Source organism: Nerophis lumbriciformis, linkage group LG07, assembly GCF_033978685.3.
Source record: "Nerophis lumbriciformis linkage group LG07, RoL_Nlum_v2.1, whole genome shotgun sequence".
NCBI lineage: Eukaryota > Metazoa > Chordata > Actinopteri > Syngnathiformes > Syngnathidae > Nerophis > Nerophis lumbriciformis.
Window position 1 is genome coordinate 44,143,241 of NC_084554.2, and position 19,438 is coordinate 44,162,678.

Genomic DNA, 19,438 nt, shown 5'->3' on the forward strand with positions numbered 1-19,438 from the left:
TGATAAACGATTCGATATGCATCTAGATACACAGGTGACGATTCGATTCAAAAACGATATCCTTTTATTACAGACCGATTCGTTTGGATTCGATTCCGAACGATACGATTCGATTTGACGGTTAATATTCAAGACTCCAAATCCCCAAGCATTATGGCTTTATGGCACTGGCAAAAAAAACAGAACAACAAAATCACATGTCAATGTATTTATTTTTAGACATGGACCAAAAAAAAGTCTGGCTGAATTGTAGGATGGGAACTCCAGAGGTAAAAGTAGCACAGAATAGTAACAACAAAGTGCAATATTTCAGCCTGAGCATAGTTTTGAACACTAGAGGTAGGTAACAAAGATTCAATATTTCAACCTGCTGCCAGTGTACGTCAACGATGCTCGACACAATTTACAAATAGCATGGCTTCTGTCGAGTTTCCCTTCCTTCTTATAAAACCCAAAAACTTTCCACACTTTGGATTTCTGTCTCCGCGATGCGTTGCAAATCTTTCTCGGTCCATTATCACCTTCGGTCAGACTGACGCTTTCGTTCTCCTCCTTCATTTTCCGTGTTGTCCTTTGTTTATCACTTGTGCTAATACTAGCTAGGCGGCTACCGCGTTTGGCGAGTAGCTTCAGCTCTCGCGTTGTTTTAGAGACGCTGGCGCATATTGTAATCTAGCCAACCCATGCAAAGTCTCGCGATAACCGATCCATGACTCTTTTACCGATTCAGCTAGGAATTCATGAATTATTCGCATTGATTGAGCAGTCTGCTACTGATGCAGCCTAATCGCTCACTTGTTGAATCGAATACTCGGTCGCATCGGTTTATCGTTCACAACCCTATTAATAACATATAAACACAGATTAATTGGGCAATTTATTTTGACTCTATTCCTTTGCCTGAACCGCAGATAGTTCCCTGAAAGGCGGAGCAGGTTGCTTTGCAGTCAGCATTGATAGGAAGTTTACTTACAAAAAGTAATTACAGTTACTCTGTACTTTCCCCCAAAAGTAATTGATTTCTTAACAAAACTATTAGATATAAATAATTAGTACGGATGGGATGTTTTACTTTTTTTTTTTTTTTTCCCCAACTTTCATATATGTATGTGTATCTGGTGTATGCATTTGGAAGACGTTTCATGAGAGAAAAGTGCGTGAATATGAGTCTTAGAAAGGTGTTGCCTGTAGCTAAGTAAAGCGTAAAGTCAACAAGAGCGTGCTCATTGGCTGTTTTAGCTCAGCATTGGTAGTGTGCGGACTGGAAGGACACTATCAGTGAAAACAATCGACAGGCCCTACCATCAACAGAGTGATTAATCTTGCGTCAATGGCTGCGTCTCTCATTGTCCACAAACGGGGTATTGTAGGATTATTATTGATGATGATTGTCACTTTATTGAATGTTTGTATTCCCCCATAGTATTAGTAGCGCACTCGTGTGTGTGTGTGTTTGTGTGAGTGCATGTGGTGGCTACCGCTTGCATTAGTGAGATACTACAATGGATCCTCAATTTACAAACCCCTTAATATGCAAACTTTTCGATGTACATACTTTTGGATTTAGCCAAATGTGCGTCTGTGTGCGAAACACGTCTCGATGTATGAACGTTTATTTCATTCATTCATCATTTTGTTTGCCGCTGGAATTTTTGGGATGCCATGCGGGCAGCCACCTTTGCAAGGCGGAGCCCCCTATGTCACATTTATGTTACTCAGCCGACACCTCTCAGTGCTTCATAGCGTGCTTTTTCTCACCATTCACAAAGTTTTGTCTATTTTGCTTACTCAATATGGGTCCATAAAAGCCAACAAACCTTCCTGGAAAGAAGGAAGGAATCGCTATGTACTTCGACATAGAGAGGCGGGGGAACCCACACATACGGTCCCTCCTTTTTTCTGCGGTCGTCATCTGCTGTTCACGAACAACAAAGTAAAAAGGATTTGACTTTTTTTTTATTTATTATTGTAGCAACATGGTGGTCAACGTTTTTGAGAGCACCAAAGGGAATTTTGTGTGTGCGCGCACTTTGACTGTTTTAGGTGGTTGTGTTGATTTAATAATAAAGAGATTGTTGATCCATTAACCCCTTGTTATGTTTAATAATATATACACACACATATCTACACTCACACACAAATATATATATATATATATATACATACATATATATATATATATATATATATTAGGGATGTCCCGATCCAGGTTTTTGCACTTCCAATCCGATACCGATATTGTTTTTGCATTTACGATCCGATACCGACCGATCATGTTGAAAAGGGTTTTAGTACTCTTGATAACAACTAGCCAGCTAAATTAGGGGAGTTTGAATAATACACAATGGTTGGTAACAAGAAACTGACCTGTTTATTCAAGGATAAACACAAAATAGACAAAATTATACATGACAAACAGAAATGGCATCATTGAACTAGGGCTGGGCGATATGGCCTTTTTTTAATATTGCGATATTTTAAGGCCATATTGCGATACACAATATATATCTCGATATTTTGCCTTAGCCTTGAATGAACACTTGATGCATATAATCACAGCAGTATGATGATTCTATGTGTTTTGATTGATTGATTGAGACTTTTATTAGTAGGTTGCACATATTCCGTACAATTGACCACTAAATGGTAACACCCGAATAGGTTTTTTAACTTGTTTAAGTCGGGGTCCACTTAAATTGATTCATGATATAGATATATACTATCAGATATATACTATCATCATAATACAGTCATCACACAAGATAATCACATTGAATTATTTACATTATTTATAATCCGGGGTGTGGAGGGGGGCGCCTGATGTAAGTGTCAAAAAGACAGCCAAAAGAGTTTGATATGAGAATAAATCTAAAGTTAAAATATAGGGTAGAAATGCACCCATTTGCAGGAAATATAGTCTTGATTTTCAAAATGTTCTTTCAAGGCTTACATGTCTACATTAAAACATTCTTCTTCATACTGCATTAATATATGCTACTTTTAAACTTTCATGCAGAGAAGGAAATCACAACTAAAAAAATCACTAATTTTTTCATACGGTGTTGATGTGGAAATTTTTGCCATTTTGATGGTGTGGACGTGTGGCACCGAATGGAGATAAGCGTCTCGACAGACGTCACAATATTTGAACAATGATGACGAAAACTGTTGTCTCTGTCGTGTCCGTGTGTCGAAAATTGTTATGCGCTGATTTTTTTATTTGATTTTGTGCGTGGCATAGATTTGCGTTGCGCAGAGGACGCTTGAGCAGGCGCGCACCTTAGCGGCTGCGCTAGCATCACAGCTAACGTTAGCCATGCCGCTACCTCGCTCTCTGCTGGGAGAGGACGTATACGTATGTGACGTATGACGTGACAGTATGTGACGTATGACGTGACAGTATGTGACGTATGACGTGACAGTATGTGACGTGTGTAAGAAGGTGCGCTCGCTGTCTGTGAGAGGGAGACACAGGAAAGAGTGAGAAGAGCCTGTCGTGTAATGCCAGCAGCTAAAAGCAACTGCGTGAGAATCCACAGACCTGTGGATGTGTTGAAGGTGTGCTGGAAAATGCGGAACGGAAATTACAGAGCAGCAGAAAAGTGGAATGTATTATTTAAATAGGTGCGTTGGAAAACACAGACCGGAGTTTTTTTTTTTAAACTGGATCTGGATCGGCATTTTCCCATGCCTTGCCGATACGCAATTTTTGGCAAATATCGGCAGCCGATCCGATCCAAATATCGGATCGGGACATCCCTAACACATACACCCCGTATTTTTCGGACTATAAGCCGCACTTAAAATCCTTTCATTTTCTCAAAAATTGACAGTGCACTTTATAATCCGGTGCACCTAATGTACAGAATAATTCTGGTTGTGCTTACCAACCTTGAAGCAATTTTATTTGGTACATGGTGTAATAAGTGTGACCAGTAGATGGTAGTCACACATAACAGATACGTGTAAACTGCAATATGACGCCAGTAAACAACACCAAAACTTGAATAGTTCCATTGAGAATATAGAACATTACACACTCAAAAATCTGTCAAAATGTTCTAGTTTGACTTTGGTGAGCTATGAAGGCGCACTGCTTGGATTGTCGGCGCATTACGGCTACCGTAGTCAGACGTACGAGTATTATAACGGTGTGTGTATAAAGGTTGTGAAATGGCACCCAGACATATTATCTGGCGTTTTGTTTTGCAATAGTATGCAAAACCAACTATTCTTACTTTCTGATCTGTATTTGGATCTGCATAAGTCCTGAAAATGTACGCGTGTCCGCCATTGTAGTCCATGCCGACACCGTAGTCGATAAGCTTCTTTTTCCTCTATCTTCTTGTTATGGGGCATTCATCCTCCGCTGTTGTCTTTTCTAATATAAAGCAGCGCAAAGTTCTAACTGTCAATAGACTGACTATGGAAGCGCTAAAAACATACCGGTGTAGTGTGTTTACATAACTCACCACGGAACTTTAGTTATTAGAGGTCGGACGGTTTTTCACGGCACATATTTCCGGTGTTGTTGTTGTTGCACTAGTGAGCTCAGTTATTGATCTAAGTAAAGTCTGAATGTCATTAAAACAGTTAGCTCCATTGTTTGACACTTCTTCCACTCCCATCCTTGCACGCTACACCGCTACTACAAAGATTACGAAGAGAAGACACTGTCAAAGTGGAGCCACGTGAATAAGACCCCCCACAAAACGGCACATCCTGAAGCGACTGTCAGAAAGCGGCTTGAAGATGATTTGTAAAACATCATCCATTTTGACCAAACCATTAAATGTTATGTAGACGATTAGGTAGTTTTAAATTGAGAAAAAAAAAGAAATCATAATACCCCTTTAATGCGCCCTATAATCCGGTGCGCCTTTTGTATGAAAATAGACCTGAATAGACCCGCTCATCGCCAGTGCGCCTGTGTGTGTGTGTATATATATATATATATATATATATATACACACAAACACACAGGCCTGTAGAGATGAAATAGTCTTGTGATTTTTTTTCCCACACATACATACATATATATATATATATATATATATATATACACTATAAGTCGCAGTTTTTTTTCATAGTTTGGCCGGGCTCCAGTGCGACTTATATGTTTTTTTTTTTGTTTTTTTTATGCATTTTCGGCAGGTGCGACTTATACTCCGGTGCGACTTATACTCCGAAAAATTCGGTATGCCGGTATATATATATATATATATATATATATATATATATATATATATATGCGCAGAACTTGTTGACCCGGGCGACGTCTGAGCCGGTATGACTCTAGTTTTGTGTTCACTCATTCTGAAGTAGGCGGGTGTATCATGAGGGGTCTTGCCGAAGGACTCTTACTGGATGATGTTTTTGTCCCAACCGGGATTCAAACCCCAGTCTATCGTGTTGAAGTCAGGCTTAAACACATCTTATCCAACATCTGAAGCCTCAGCCCAGAGGAGCGCAGTCCTAGGAACAGCCAAGATACTGCGCAGAACCCTCAAACTCCCAGGCCTCTGGTAGAGGGCCCAAGCGTGAGGATGACACAGATACCACCCCACCGGGGTGAGAAGGACAGATTTTTCATATTGTAATGTTTGTCTGTGTTGGCCCTGCGATGAGGTGGCGACTTGTCCAGGGTGTACCCCGCCTATACATACAGTACAGGCCATCTTTATTTTCATGACTATTTACATTGTAGATTGTCACTGAAGGCATCAAAACTATGAATGAACACATGTGGAGTTATGTACTTAACAAGAAAAGGTGAAGTAACTGAAAACATGTTTTATATTCTAGTTTCTTCGAAATAGCCACCCTTTGTACTCCTTCGCACACTCTTAGCCTTGTCTCGATGAGCTTCAAGAGGTAGTCACCTGAAATGGTTTTCACTTCACAGGTGTGCTTGAAGCTCATCGAGAGAATGCCAAGAGTGTGCAAAGCAGTAATCAGAGCAAAGGGTGGCTATTTTGATGCCTTTAGTGACAATCTACAATGTAAATAGTCATGAAAAAAAGAAAACACATTGAATCAGGAGGTGTGTCCAAACTTTTGACCTGTACTGTATTTATATATATATATACACACACACACACACACACACACACACACACACACACACACACATACACACACGTTATACCTACTGTGTTTGTGTCTGTGTGAGAGAAACTCCCAAGTTTTGAACAAATGATGTGCATTTAAGTAAAAAATATTTCTGGATGACAATACAACAATAATAAAATTGCATTTGAGTCCAAATATCAGGGTCTTTTTTTAGATGATGCACGCAAAAGTGTGATTAATTACGTGTGTCTTACCAGCATGAATACATGTCTTGGCAACAAGCAACATTCCAAGTGAGCTCACCTCTCTCTGCATCAGCTTCTGCTTGTCCAGTTGCTTGACTTTGGGGCTGTTGGCCAGCAGGTGGCGCAGTTTCACATAGCTCTTCCATAGCTTCTGGTACCTGGCGAGAAAATGAAAGGAGGCGAGCAACACATCAATATTTCATCCTGCAGCCCGCCCGTTATTAAACTTCATTTGAGAGCTGCCCGCAGATATGTCCGCATTTGATGCTTTTGTTTCAGGGCGGCAGGCAGCAAAGGTTGCGTGTTTGCAGCTGTTTGAACTCCGAGTAGAGTTCACTTGCATTTTTTTGGGCGCTGGCCCAACCGGCGACACCACATCTACCTCGATTTTCATGTGCTACAAAGCTTCTTTGTCTTTGCGCTCATTTGCATGTGAAAAGAGTGCGGGCGTTATCGGCAAGGTGACATGAAGCCACCCCGCCGGCCACCATGAGGCCGCACCCCCTCCCCCGCACTTTTCAATCAGGCCTTCTGATTGATGCACTGAGTGTGACCGTTCTGCTCCCATTCAGCAGACTTTCTGCTCATTTACCCAGAATTATTCAATTATGATTGGTGGGGCGAGTTAAGGTGGTGCGGCTTGGACGATCGGACAGAGTGAAAGGGCGAGAGACTTAGCAATGAAGAGGGGGCGAGAGAAAGAGGAGGAGGATAGAAGAATTATAGAGCTTTAATACCGGGGACTTCATTAGAGACTGAGGCGAGGGAATGAGATGGCTTTACGGCGGCGATTATCAGCATGCCGCCACCTCTGCACTGAGGCGTCCTGAGCGGAAAAGGAGACGGAGAGGAGGAAGACGAATATCCAGCCTGGGAGGTCTGCGTGTCTCCATTCTGCGCCAATGACCTTTCCAAAGCTCTCTGCGCTCCCAAGCTTCATTAGCATATGCTTGCTCTTCCCCTGCACACCTCCGCTGACACACCATGTTATTAGTGTCGCGTCTGAGCCATTGTTTATACCGTATAGACGTGACTATAAGGCCCAACAAGTGTCTTTGTCAAGACTCCTTTCAAAGCTGCTGTCAATCTGGGGGACGCGACCACGATAAGCCTTTACTGACGGTCACTCTGGGTGCGCCATCTGCGTACTTTACTCTCACTAATACCCTATTTCTCAGCTACTCTACAGTCGTTTGGTGAGCCGTTTTTATTCTCACCATTATCTTAAAGCAGGCGTCATAAATACTTCTCCGTTTGCTGACTTGGCAACCTTTTGACAAACACTTTTCTTGTAAAATACCACAATTCGGTTCTAACGTGAACAGTAGCAACCAGTTCAAAAGAAGAAGCAGCTATGTGTGACTTATTTCGCTTATAGATAGGGCTGGGGACGATATGGCTGAAAACTATCACGATATACAGTTATTTTCATAATAATAGCAGTGTGTTTAAAAAGGTGAGTAAACCTCAAAATTCTTCAAATAAATTGTATTTTAATGAACACAAATGCATTGGGGACACTGCACATTCTATTTCAAAGCCAGAAAATTAGAAAAGAGTAATTTAATTTGACAATATTTTACAGAAAGTCAAGAAATATAAAACAAAAAAATAGCAGTGTTGACATCTTTCTTTACAAAACTCAAATGTACTGTACAAACGAAGAAAGGCTGGCAGATTCAACTATCCTTAGAATTACTAACCATAATTTAGTTGCATAACCACGGTTTCTGATAACTGCTTCACATCTGTGGCACATGGAGTCCACCAACTTCTGGCACCGGTCAACGGGTATTACAGCCTAGGACAATTGTACTACGTTCCACAATTCCTCTGCATTTCTTGGTTTAGCCTCATGAACAGCATTTTTTATGTCAGCCCACAAGTTTTAAATGGGATTAAGGTTCGGGGATTGTGCTGGCCACTCCATTACTTGTATTCTGTTTGTCTGGAACCATGATTTTGCTCGCTTGCTGGTGTGTTTGGGGTCATTGTCTTGTTAAAACACCCATTTCAAGGGCATTTCCTCTTCAGCATACGGCAACATGACTTCTTCCAGTATTCTGATGTACTCAAACTGATCCATGATCCCTGGTATGCGATGAATAGGACCAACACTATAGTACGAGAAACATCCCCATATCATGATGCTTGCACCACCATGCTTCACCGTCTTCACTGTGTACTGGGGCTTGAATTCAGTGTTTGCAGGACGTCTGACAAACTGTCTGTGGCCCTTAGACCCAAGAAGAACAAACTTACTCTCATCAGTCCCCAAATATTACGCCATTTCTTTTTAGGCCAGTCAATGCGTTCTTTGGCAAATTGTAACCACTTCAGCACATGTCTTTTTTTTAACAATGGGACTTTGCGGGGGCTTCTTGCTGGTAGCTTGGCTTCACATAGACGTGGTCTGATTGTTACAGTACTCACAGGCCATCTTAGATCTTCTTTGATCCTCCTGGAGCTGATCATTGGCTGAGCCTTTGCCATTTTGGTTATTCTCCCATCCATTCCAATAGTCGTTTTTCTATTTCTTCCTCGCCTTTTTGATTTTGGCTGCCATTTTAAAGTGTTTGATATCATTTTAGCTGAACAGCCTATCATTTTCTGCACTTCTTTATAGGTTTTCCCCTCTTTTATTAAATTCTTAATCAAAGAACGCTCTTCTACTGAACAGTGTCTAGAACGACCCATTTTACTCTGTTTTTCAAGGACAAATGCACAGCCAGCATATGCAGCGTCAGTTGCCTTTATCCTTAAATAAGGGCCACTTGTTTAACACCTTTTTTTTCACATAATCAATGACCTCACTAATTGAACTACGCACTGCTATTTTATTTAACCTGCCCCTTTCAGTAAATGATTCAGTTTCACAGAATCAGCAGCATGCACGTCATGCCTGTTGGGTCTGTTGGTTTTCTATACCTTTACTAAACATTCTAGAAACTTACTTGCAGTGTAAAAGTTAAAATTCTAAAAAAAAACTGTGATTTATCTTGCTAGTGATGTGGGACTGCTATTATTTTGAACACAACTGCAAGTGTTTTGTATCAGTCGTTATCGTTAATTATTTATATTTTTTATGATGTACTGAAAAAAGAACCAGGAAAAAAATAGAATAAATGCAAATTAGAGATGTCCGATATGGCTTTTTTGCCAATATCCGATATTGTCCAACTCTTAATTACCGATATCAACCGATACTGATATATACAGTCGTGGAATTAACACATTATTATGCCTAATTTTGTTGTGATGCCCCGCTGGATGCATTAAACAATGTAACAAGGTTTTCCAAAATAAATCAACTCAAGTTATGGAAAAAAGTGCCAACATGGCACTGCCATATTTATTATTGAAGTCACAAAGTTTTTTTTTAAATGCCTCAAAACAGCAGCTCGGAATTTGGGACATGCTCTCTCAGGGAGAGGAGGTTGAGGTGGGCGGGGCGGGGTTGAGGTGTGTGTGTGTGTGTGTGTGTGTGTGTGTGTGTGTGTGTGTGTGTGGGCGGGGGGGGGGGGGGGGGGGGGGGGGGGGGGGGTTATATTGTAGCGACCCGGAAGAGTTCGTGCTGCAAATGGTTCTGGGTATTTGTTCTGTTGTGTTTATTTTGTGTTATGGTGCGGATGTTCTCCCGAAATGTGTTTGTCATTCTTGTTTGGTGTGGGTTCGCAGTGTGGCGCATATTTGTAACAGTGTTAAAGTTGTTTATACGGCCACCCTCAGTGTGACCTGTATGGCTGTTGATCAAGTATGCCTCGCATTCACTTATGTGTGTGAGAAGCCGCAGATATTATGAGACTGAGCCAGCACGCAAAGGCAGTGCCTTTAAGGTTTATTGGCGCTCTGTACTTCTCCCTACGTCCGTGTACACAGAGACGTTTTAAAAAGTCATAAATTTTACTTTTTGAAACATCCATCCATCCATCCATCTTCTTCCGCTTATCCGAGGTCGGGTCGCGGGGGCAGCAGCTTAAGCAGGGAAGCCCAGACTTCCCTCTCCCCAGCCACTTCGTCCAGCTCCTCCCGGGGGATCCCGAGGCGTTCCCAGGCCAGCCGGGAGAGATAGTCTTCCCAGCGTGTCCTGGGTCTTCCCCATGGCCTCCTACCCGTCGGACGTGCCCGAAACACCTTCCTAGGGAGGCGTTCGGGTGGCATCCTGACCAGATGCCCGAACCACCTCATCTGGCTCCTCTCGATGTGGAGGAGCAGCGGCTTTACTTTGAGCTCCCCCCGAATGACAGAGCTTCTCACCCTATCTCTAAGGGAGAGCCCCGCCACTCGGCGGAGGAAACTCATTTCAGCCGCTTGTACCCGTGATCTTGTCCTTTCGGTCATGACCCAAAGCTCATGACCATAGGTGAGGATGGGAACGTAGATCGACCGGTAAATCGAGAGCTTTGCCTTCCGGCTCAGCTCCTTCTTCACCACAACGGATCGATACAGCGTCCGCATTACTGAAGACGCCGCACCAATCCGCCTGTTGATCTCACAATCCACTTTTCCCCCACTTGTGAACAAGGCTCCGAGGTACTTGAACTCCTCCACTTGGGGCAAGATCTCCTCCCCAACCCAGAGATGGAACTCCACCCTTTTCCGGGAGAGAACCATGGACTCGGACTTGGAGGTGCTGATTCCCATCCCAGTCGCTTCACACTCGGCTGCGAACCGATCCAGTGAGAGCTGAAGATCTTGGCCAGAGGAAGCCATCAGGACCACATCATCTGCAAATAGCAGAGACCTAATCCTGCAGCCACCAAACCAGATACTCTCAACGCCCTGACTGCGCCCAGAAATTCTGTCCATAAAGGTTATGAACAGAATCGGTGACAAAGGGCAGCCTTGGCGGAGTTCAACCCTCACTGGAAACGTGTCCGACTTACTGCCGGCAATGCGGACCAAGCTCTGACACTGATTATACAGGGAGCGAACTGCCACAATAGGACAGTCCGTTACCCCATACTCTCTGAGCACTCCCCACAGGACTTCCCGGGGTACACGGTCGAATGCCTTCTCCAAGTCCACAAAGCACATGTAGACTGGTTGGGCAAACTCCCATGCACCCTCAAGGATCCTGCCGAGAGTATAGAGCTGGTCCACAGTTCCACGACCAGGACGAAAACCACACTGTTCCTCCTGAATCCGAGGTTCGACTATCCGGCGTAGCCTCCTCTCCAGTACACCTGAATAGACCTTACCGGGAAGGCTGAGGAGTGTGATCCCACGATAGTTGGAACACACCCTCCGGTTCCCCTTCTTAAAGAGAGGAACCACCACCCCGGTCTGCCAATCCAGAGGTACTGCCCTCGATGTCCACGCGATGTTGCAGAGTCTTGTCAACCAAGACAGCCCCACAACATCCAGAGCCTTAAGGAACTCCGGGCGGATCTCATCCACCCCCGGGGCCTTGCCACCGAGGAGCTTTTTAACTACCTCGGCAACCTCAGCCCCAGAAATAGGAGAGCCCACCACAAATTCCCCAGGCCCTGCTTCCTCATAGGAAGACGTGCTGGTAGGATTTTTGAAACGGATACCGATCATTTTGAAACCGATCATTTCCGATATTACATTTTAAAGCATTTATCGGCCGATAATATCGGCAGTCCGATATTATCGGACATCTCTAATGCAAACATTTTTATTTCAAATGTAACCTTCCTCTGATTATAATTCTCTCAGCTACCAAGGCAGAGAGGACAGGAAACATCACACAACCATGGAAAACAATTAATGTAAGCAAAATTGTAAAATCATACAGAACACTTAACTATAAGGTCTTAAAATGAAAGTGCAAAAATAAGGAGTAGGTAATAATAAAGTGTAAGAAAATAGTGCAAAGTAATAATAATAATAATAATGGATTCGATTTTATATCGCGCTTTTCTATTATTAGATACTACCACAGCTGCCCTGGGGTAGACTGACTGAAGCAAGGCTGCCAGTTTGCGCCTACGGCCCCTCCGACCACCACCTATCATTCATTCATCATTCATTCACCAGTGTGAGCGGCACCGGGGGCAAGGCAAGGATGAAGTGTCCTGCCCAAGGACACAACGGCAGCGATTTGGATGTCAAGAGGCGGGGAGCGAACCTGCAAGTATTCAAATGTAAACATAGAGAAAGCAGAGAAGAACTATTGTCATCAGGTTTAGTGCCAGGAAGTTACAGCTGTGCTCTAAAGGGTGAGCCTGGCTAAGGTGGTGTGGTATTACCGGTTTTGGTGGGGACGAGCACCTTGCATAAATTACAGTAAGGCTGTGACTCTTTGGGCACCACACAATTCGATTCGATTCTTGGGTGTATCAATTTGATCCAGAATCGATTCTCGATTCAGAATCAGAAATACTTTATTAATCCCTGAGGGGAAATCAAAATTTTCAGCACAATCCCATTCAAGAGCAGACAAACATTACAGGGAGACATAACAGGATCGCTGACAGGTCTGCCAACTTCTGGCCTCAGTCACTGAGGCCAAGGGAAATAACAACTCATAGCCATTACACACATAAACATGTGTGTAAGAGGGAAACATCAAACATCAAAGACCACAAAGGACAAAAAGACATTAAAAGAGCAGAGCTGATGCAACAAGCCACTTCTACATACAGCTATGAATAAAAAGTAAAAGAAACATATACAATGTGGTGGCCTCTGCGGTGTTCCACGCCATCGTCTGCTGGGGTGGAGGGAGCATGGCCAGAGACAGCAGAAGACCCAACAAAGCAACCAAGAGAGCCAACTCGACTCTCGGCCGCCCACTAACTCCCGATTCAAAACGATTCTCGAATCAAACCGATCCCCGATTCAAAGCCCATACTTTTTAATAACATTTGGTGTCAGTTCTGTGATTAACTACATTCCTACATAAAATAGATATATATAGATGATACATTTCTGGTTTTGTTTAATAAAATTATATCAAAATATTTAATAAAATCAAATACAACTAGAAAAGTATCCCACACTTCTCTTTTCTAAAGTAAACCTGTACAGCAGATATTGAGTTGATTTATTTTGGAAAACCTCGTTGCATTGTTTAATGCATCCAGCGGGGCATCACAACAAAATTAGGCATAATAATGTGTTAATTCCACGACTGTATATATCGGTATCCGTTGATATCGGAATCGGTAATTAAGAGTTGGACAATATCGGAATATCTGATATCGGCAAAAAAGCCATTATCGGACATCTCTAAGAAAAGATGTATTTATTCTTTTTTTGTGTGTATTTCAACAATATTCTGCGAGCCAACAAAACTTGAGCTGCAGCCCACAATTGGCCCGAGGGTCACACTTTGCTTTAACAAATGTTGCCCCATGGATGTGTGTGTGTAAATGCAATCATGCCACCATCTGGCCCAGAGGTTCGTGCCGAGAGGGGGGGGTTGTCAGACTTGGGCACAGATCACATGACCCAAGCGTGTTGGACATTGGGTATGAAATGGGCCTAAGCGCGTTACGATTGGTTCGCTGTGAGTAGGTCACACATGCTGCTGGTGCTTCGTCTGAAGCTTTCTGTCCGTGGCATGACCGCCATCGGCAGCATCGCGTGGCCTCTTGACACGCATCATTAGCGGCGACGTAAAAGTCTTAACACCGATCTTTTACGAGGACCCTTCCTGCATCCGCTAATGACGTCCCAGTCCATCCATAAATTTGTCGCCTGTGCCACTTTGAGGAGTTCGACATGGCGGCCGGAGATGAAAGCGCTCAATGGGCAGGCGGCCGAGACGCGGCGGGGAGGGGTGAGGACACGAGTGAGTCAAGGGGAGGAAGCGCCTGTGTTAGTCCTCGCTTAAAGTCGTCCTCATGTTAGCATCGACTTCAAGAAGACTTTTTTTCCCTCCATGTAGCATCTCAACTCCTCCAGGACGTCAGCTCTGATGATGTTATACGCTGCTTTTGTTAATTATGCAGCAGCACAGTGCACTATCCCCTCCTGCGGCCTCGACTTGTACACACACAACATTACTATGCGCAGAAAATAAACTGCGGCGGTGGCGGCGACACCCGATGGAAGAGATCCCGGCACTCGTGACGACGCATGCGAAAATGTCACGCCGCGTGTCTCCTCAGCCGTCTATTCCCTTTTCCAATCTATCGAGTCTGTTTCGCAAACGCCGCACTCAACCTCCTCGCGGTGCGACGCGCGGGGGAAGCAGGGAGCCGGCGTTCGGGGAGACCACTGGTGAATGAGGAGGGGCGGGAACAAAGCTTGGGAGCTAAAAAGGAGCTGGATGACATTTATGTTGGGTTTTATGAAATACAGTACATTTGAATTCAGAACACATTCCTGAAGTCTATAAGAAGATGTGCTGAACGTTCCTTCAAAGACAATTCTGTCATTCAAACACCATCTAAGTACAGTAGGAGTCTGTGTGTGTGTGTGTGTGTGTGTGTTAGGGGGTTGGACAAACGTGTGCACAGCTGCGCAGCATAGCAGAGCCAAGCATCAGAGCCAATTATTAATAGTAAAGGAGGTCGATAACCAATTTTTTAAGCTGATATTGATTTGTAGTAAAAGGTATTTAAAAATGAATAGTATATGACAGTAAACAGCTGGACACGGCTTTAAAGGGGAACTGCATTTTTGGGGGGAATTTTGCCTATCGTTCACAATTAATTATGAAAGACAAGAACACATGTTTTTTTAGGATTTTAAAAATGATAAAAAAACGTTTGAAAGATGCGGCTAATGTGAGTCACCGTTGTAACCTCCAAAGCCTCTAAAACAACTTCAAAACCCACCATTAACGTTTTATATACACACTGCAAGTATTATATCATGTAGTAACAGACACCTTCATAACAATATGCAATATGTTTTATATACACACTGTAAGTATACTGTATATATAATGTAGTAACAGACACCTTCATAACAATATGTGATGTTTTATATACACACTGCAAGTATATATATAATGTAGTAACAGACAACTTCATAACAATATGTAATATGTTTTATATACACACTGTAAGTATACTGTATATATAATGTAGTAACAGACACCTTCATAACAATATGTAATATGTTTTATATACACACTGTAAGTATACTGTATGTATAATGTAGTAACAGACACCTTCATAACAATATGTGATATGTTTTATATACACACTGCAAGTATATATATAATGTAGTAACAGACAACTTCATAACAATATGTAATGTGTTTTATATACACACTGTAAGTATATTGTATGTATAATGTAGTAACAGACACCTTCATAACAATATGTGATATGTTTTATATACATACTGCAAGTATATATATAATGTAGTAACAGACAACTTCATAACAATATGTAATATGTTTTATATACACACTGTAAGTACACTGTATATATAATGTAGTAACAGACACTTTCATAACTATATGTGATATGTTTTATATACACACTGCAAGTATATATATAAAGTAGTAACAGACACCTTCATAACAATATGTAATATGTTTTATATACACACTGTAAGTATACTGTATGTATAATGTAGTAACAGACACCTTCATAACAATATGTGATACGTTTTATATACACACTGCAAGTATATATATAATGTAGTAACAGACAACTTCATAACAATATGTAATATGTTTTATATACACACTAAGTATACTGTATGTATAATGTAGTAACAGACACCTTCATAACAATATGTGATATGTTTTATATACACACTTCAAGTATATATATATAATGTAGTAACAGACACCTTCATAACAATATGTGATATGTTTTATATACACACTGCAAGTATTATATTATGTAGTAACAGACACCTTCACAATATGCAATATGTTTTATATACACACTGTAAGTATACTGTATATATAATGTAGTAACAGACACCTTCATAACAATATGTGATATGTTTTATATACACACTGCAAGTATATATATAATGTAGTAAGAGACACCTTCAGAACAATAAGTAATATGTTTTATATACACACTGTAAGTATAATGTATATATAATGTAGTAACAGACACCTTCATAACAATATGTGATATGTTTTATATACACACTGTAAGTATACTGTATATATAATGTAGTAACAAACATCTTCATAACAATATGTGATATGTTTTATATACACACTGCAAGTATTATATTATGTAGTAACAGACACCTTCATAACAATATGTAATATGTTTTATATACACACTGTAAGTATACTGTATATATAATGTAGTAACAGGCACCTTTATAACAATATGTGATATGTTTTATATACACACTGCAAGTATATATATAATGTAGTAAGAGACACCTTCAGAACAATAAGTAATATGTTTTATATACACACCGTAAGTATACTGTATATATAATGTAGTAACAGACACCTTCATAACAATATGTGATATGTTTTATATACACACTGTAAGTATACTGTATATATAATGTAGTAACAGACATCTTCATAACAATATGTGATATGTTTTATATACACACTGCAAGTATTATATTATGTAGTAACAGACACCTTCACAATATGCAATATGTTTTATATACACACTGTAAGTATACTGTATATATAAGGTAGTAACAGACACCTTCATAACAATATGTGATATGTTTTATATACACACTGCAAGTATATATATAATGTAGTAACAGACACCTTCATAACAATATGTAATATGTTTTATATACACACTGTAAGTATACTGTATATATAATGTAGTAACAGACACCTTCATAACAATATGTGATATGTTTTATATACACACTGCAAGTATATATATAATGTAGTAAGAGACACCTTCAGAACAATAAGTAATATGTTTTATATACACACTGTAAGTATACTGTATATATAATGTAGTAACAGACACCTTCATAACAATATGTGATATGTTTTATATACACACTGTAAGTATACTGTATATATAATGTAGTAACAAACATCTTCATAACAATATGTGATATGTTTTATATACACACTGCAAGTATTATATTATGTAGTAACAGACACCTTCATAACAATATGTAATATGTTTTATATACACACTGTAAGTATACTGTATATATAATGTAGTAACAGGCACCTTTATAACAATATGGATATGTTTTATATACACACTGAAAGTATATATATATAATGTAACAGACACGATCTTAACAATAAGTAATATGTACAATATTTACCTCATTTTGATCATTTTAATCAATGATTTTGTCGGGGCATTATTTTTCCGTTTCTATAGTAGCACACATCTGACTTCTTGCAAGAAATGTGTCTTCCTACTTCCGGAAACAAAAGGTGTGTGTGTGTTGTAATCATGGCAGACTTGGTACCAGACAATGAAGATGACTATTTTTGGACAACTGAGGATTCGCAACCTTATAATTTTGAAGCTGAATACATGAAGAATGTATTGCTGCTTCTAGAAGCCCGCATGAAGGAAGAGTGAGATGTTGGAGCAGATGGAAACCAAGAGAGTGAGGTCGGCGTGATTTTGACACTGTAAAAGTGAAACTTGAAGCCAAGCTATGCCGACATACAGTAAATGCCGTGCTTACCCAAAATAAACTGGAAACTTCCCTGGCCAGCTGAACCAAACGAACAACTGTCCATCGAGTGAGTCACTATACTGTTGATCAAGATACACGCAGCACGTCATGCGTGTTACTACAACTACATACACTGTTTTGCCAGCTGTGTACGAACAAAACATGAAATCATACTCTACAGATACTGTAATATGATTGTTCATGTTTTAGACTTAGACAAACTTTAATGATCCACAAGGGAAATTGTTCAACACAGTAGCTCAGTTACAATGATAGAAAGTGTAAGGATGGAAAGGACAATGCAGGTATAAATAGACTAATATAGCGATAAGAAATCTAACATAATCTAACAGAGAGCAGAGAATTGTACGTGCGACAAAAATTACATTGCATAAAACATTGATCAGTAAAATAAGGTTGAGTGATTCCCATATATTATTTTTTTTGTGGCTGCCACCATAAATTAATTAAGACCTTGCGCTAACTGTTAAAAATCCTCCATTTATTTATACAAAAATTGCAAACCTTTTACTTTAAAACTTCCATTTCTGGTTTTGCTTACGTTAACTATTAGTAGTTTTCTTTCGGTACAGAAGTCAAGGCTAATGTGAACTTACTGAGGCTCTAAGAGATTGTTTTGATTAGATCTTTGGTATCATCAGAAGTGGGTAGAAAAGTCGAAACCTCTACTTAAGAGTACTGTACTTTCGAGTAATATGACTCAAGTAAAAGTAGTCATCAAAATAATTAAATATTCATTGGAAAAACTACTCTGTGCAAGAGAGATAGAGCAAACGAGACGGAGTAGAGTGAAAGAGAGAGAGACCCTACAACACAGCATGGACTACTAAAGATGAACATTCTACAGTCATTGATGACGTCATAACAGGATTAATGCTAGCATATGAGCAACTAAAACAAAAATAACATCTTCAGTTTACCGCCACATGTTTTCTCTACTGGGAAGTGGAATTGTCAGACAGAAATATGAACATTTCTACTGACGCATGATATAAATGTTATTTTTCAGAGTGTGTAAGTAAACATTAAAGAGTTGTGCGGCAGCGTCTGACGTCATGTCACTTTTAACAGCGTGGTCATGTGACTTCCAGGCTGCGTTTGAGTGGTGAAATGGAGTCAAACGTCACTAATGCTTACGTTGGATTGGAGAAACAGAGTCATGTAACGGTGCACGGCGGAGGAAGTAGCTCTGGCAATTCTAAAAGAAATACGCCTTAGCAAACAGAAATTAATAGATAAAAACAATTATAATATTAGCGTATTTTTTGGAGCATAAGGCGCACCGGATTATAAAGTGCACTGCACTGCCGATGAGCGGGTCTATTAAGGTTTATTTTCATACAAAAGGTACACCGGACTATAAAGCACATTAAAGGGGTCATATTATGTTGTTTTTTTTCTACATTCAAAACACATACTTGTAGTCTACATTTTTAGGTCAAAATGTTGCATAGACTATGTTTTACAGACCGCTTAAAGCCACTTCTTGACAGTCCCTTCAGGATGCGCCGCTTTGTGGGCGGTCTATTTACATGTCTCCACATTGACACCGTCTTCTCCCCGTCATAATTGTT

The 19,438-nt window shown here is 40.6% G+C and overlaps 1 protein-coding gene across 2 annotated transcripts in view; it reads right to left on the reverse strand.

Annotated features, from left to right (window-relative positions):
• The window catches only part of drosha (drosha ribonuclease III), a 298,514-nt gene that overhangs the window by 232,822 nt on the left and 46,254 nt on the right, over positions 1–19,438 (reverse strand). For both annotated transcript variants that reach the window (XM_072913522.1, XM_061965099.1), the window contains exon 15: positions 6,376–6,475. In XM_072913522.1, coding sequence (XP_072769623.1) covers positions 6,376–6,475 — 100 coding nt within the window. The remainder of the gene's footprint in view (positions 1–6,375; positions 6,476–19,438) is intronic.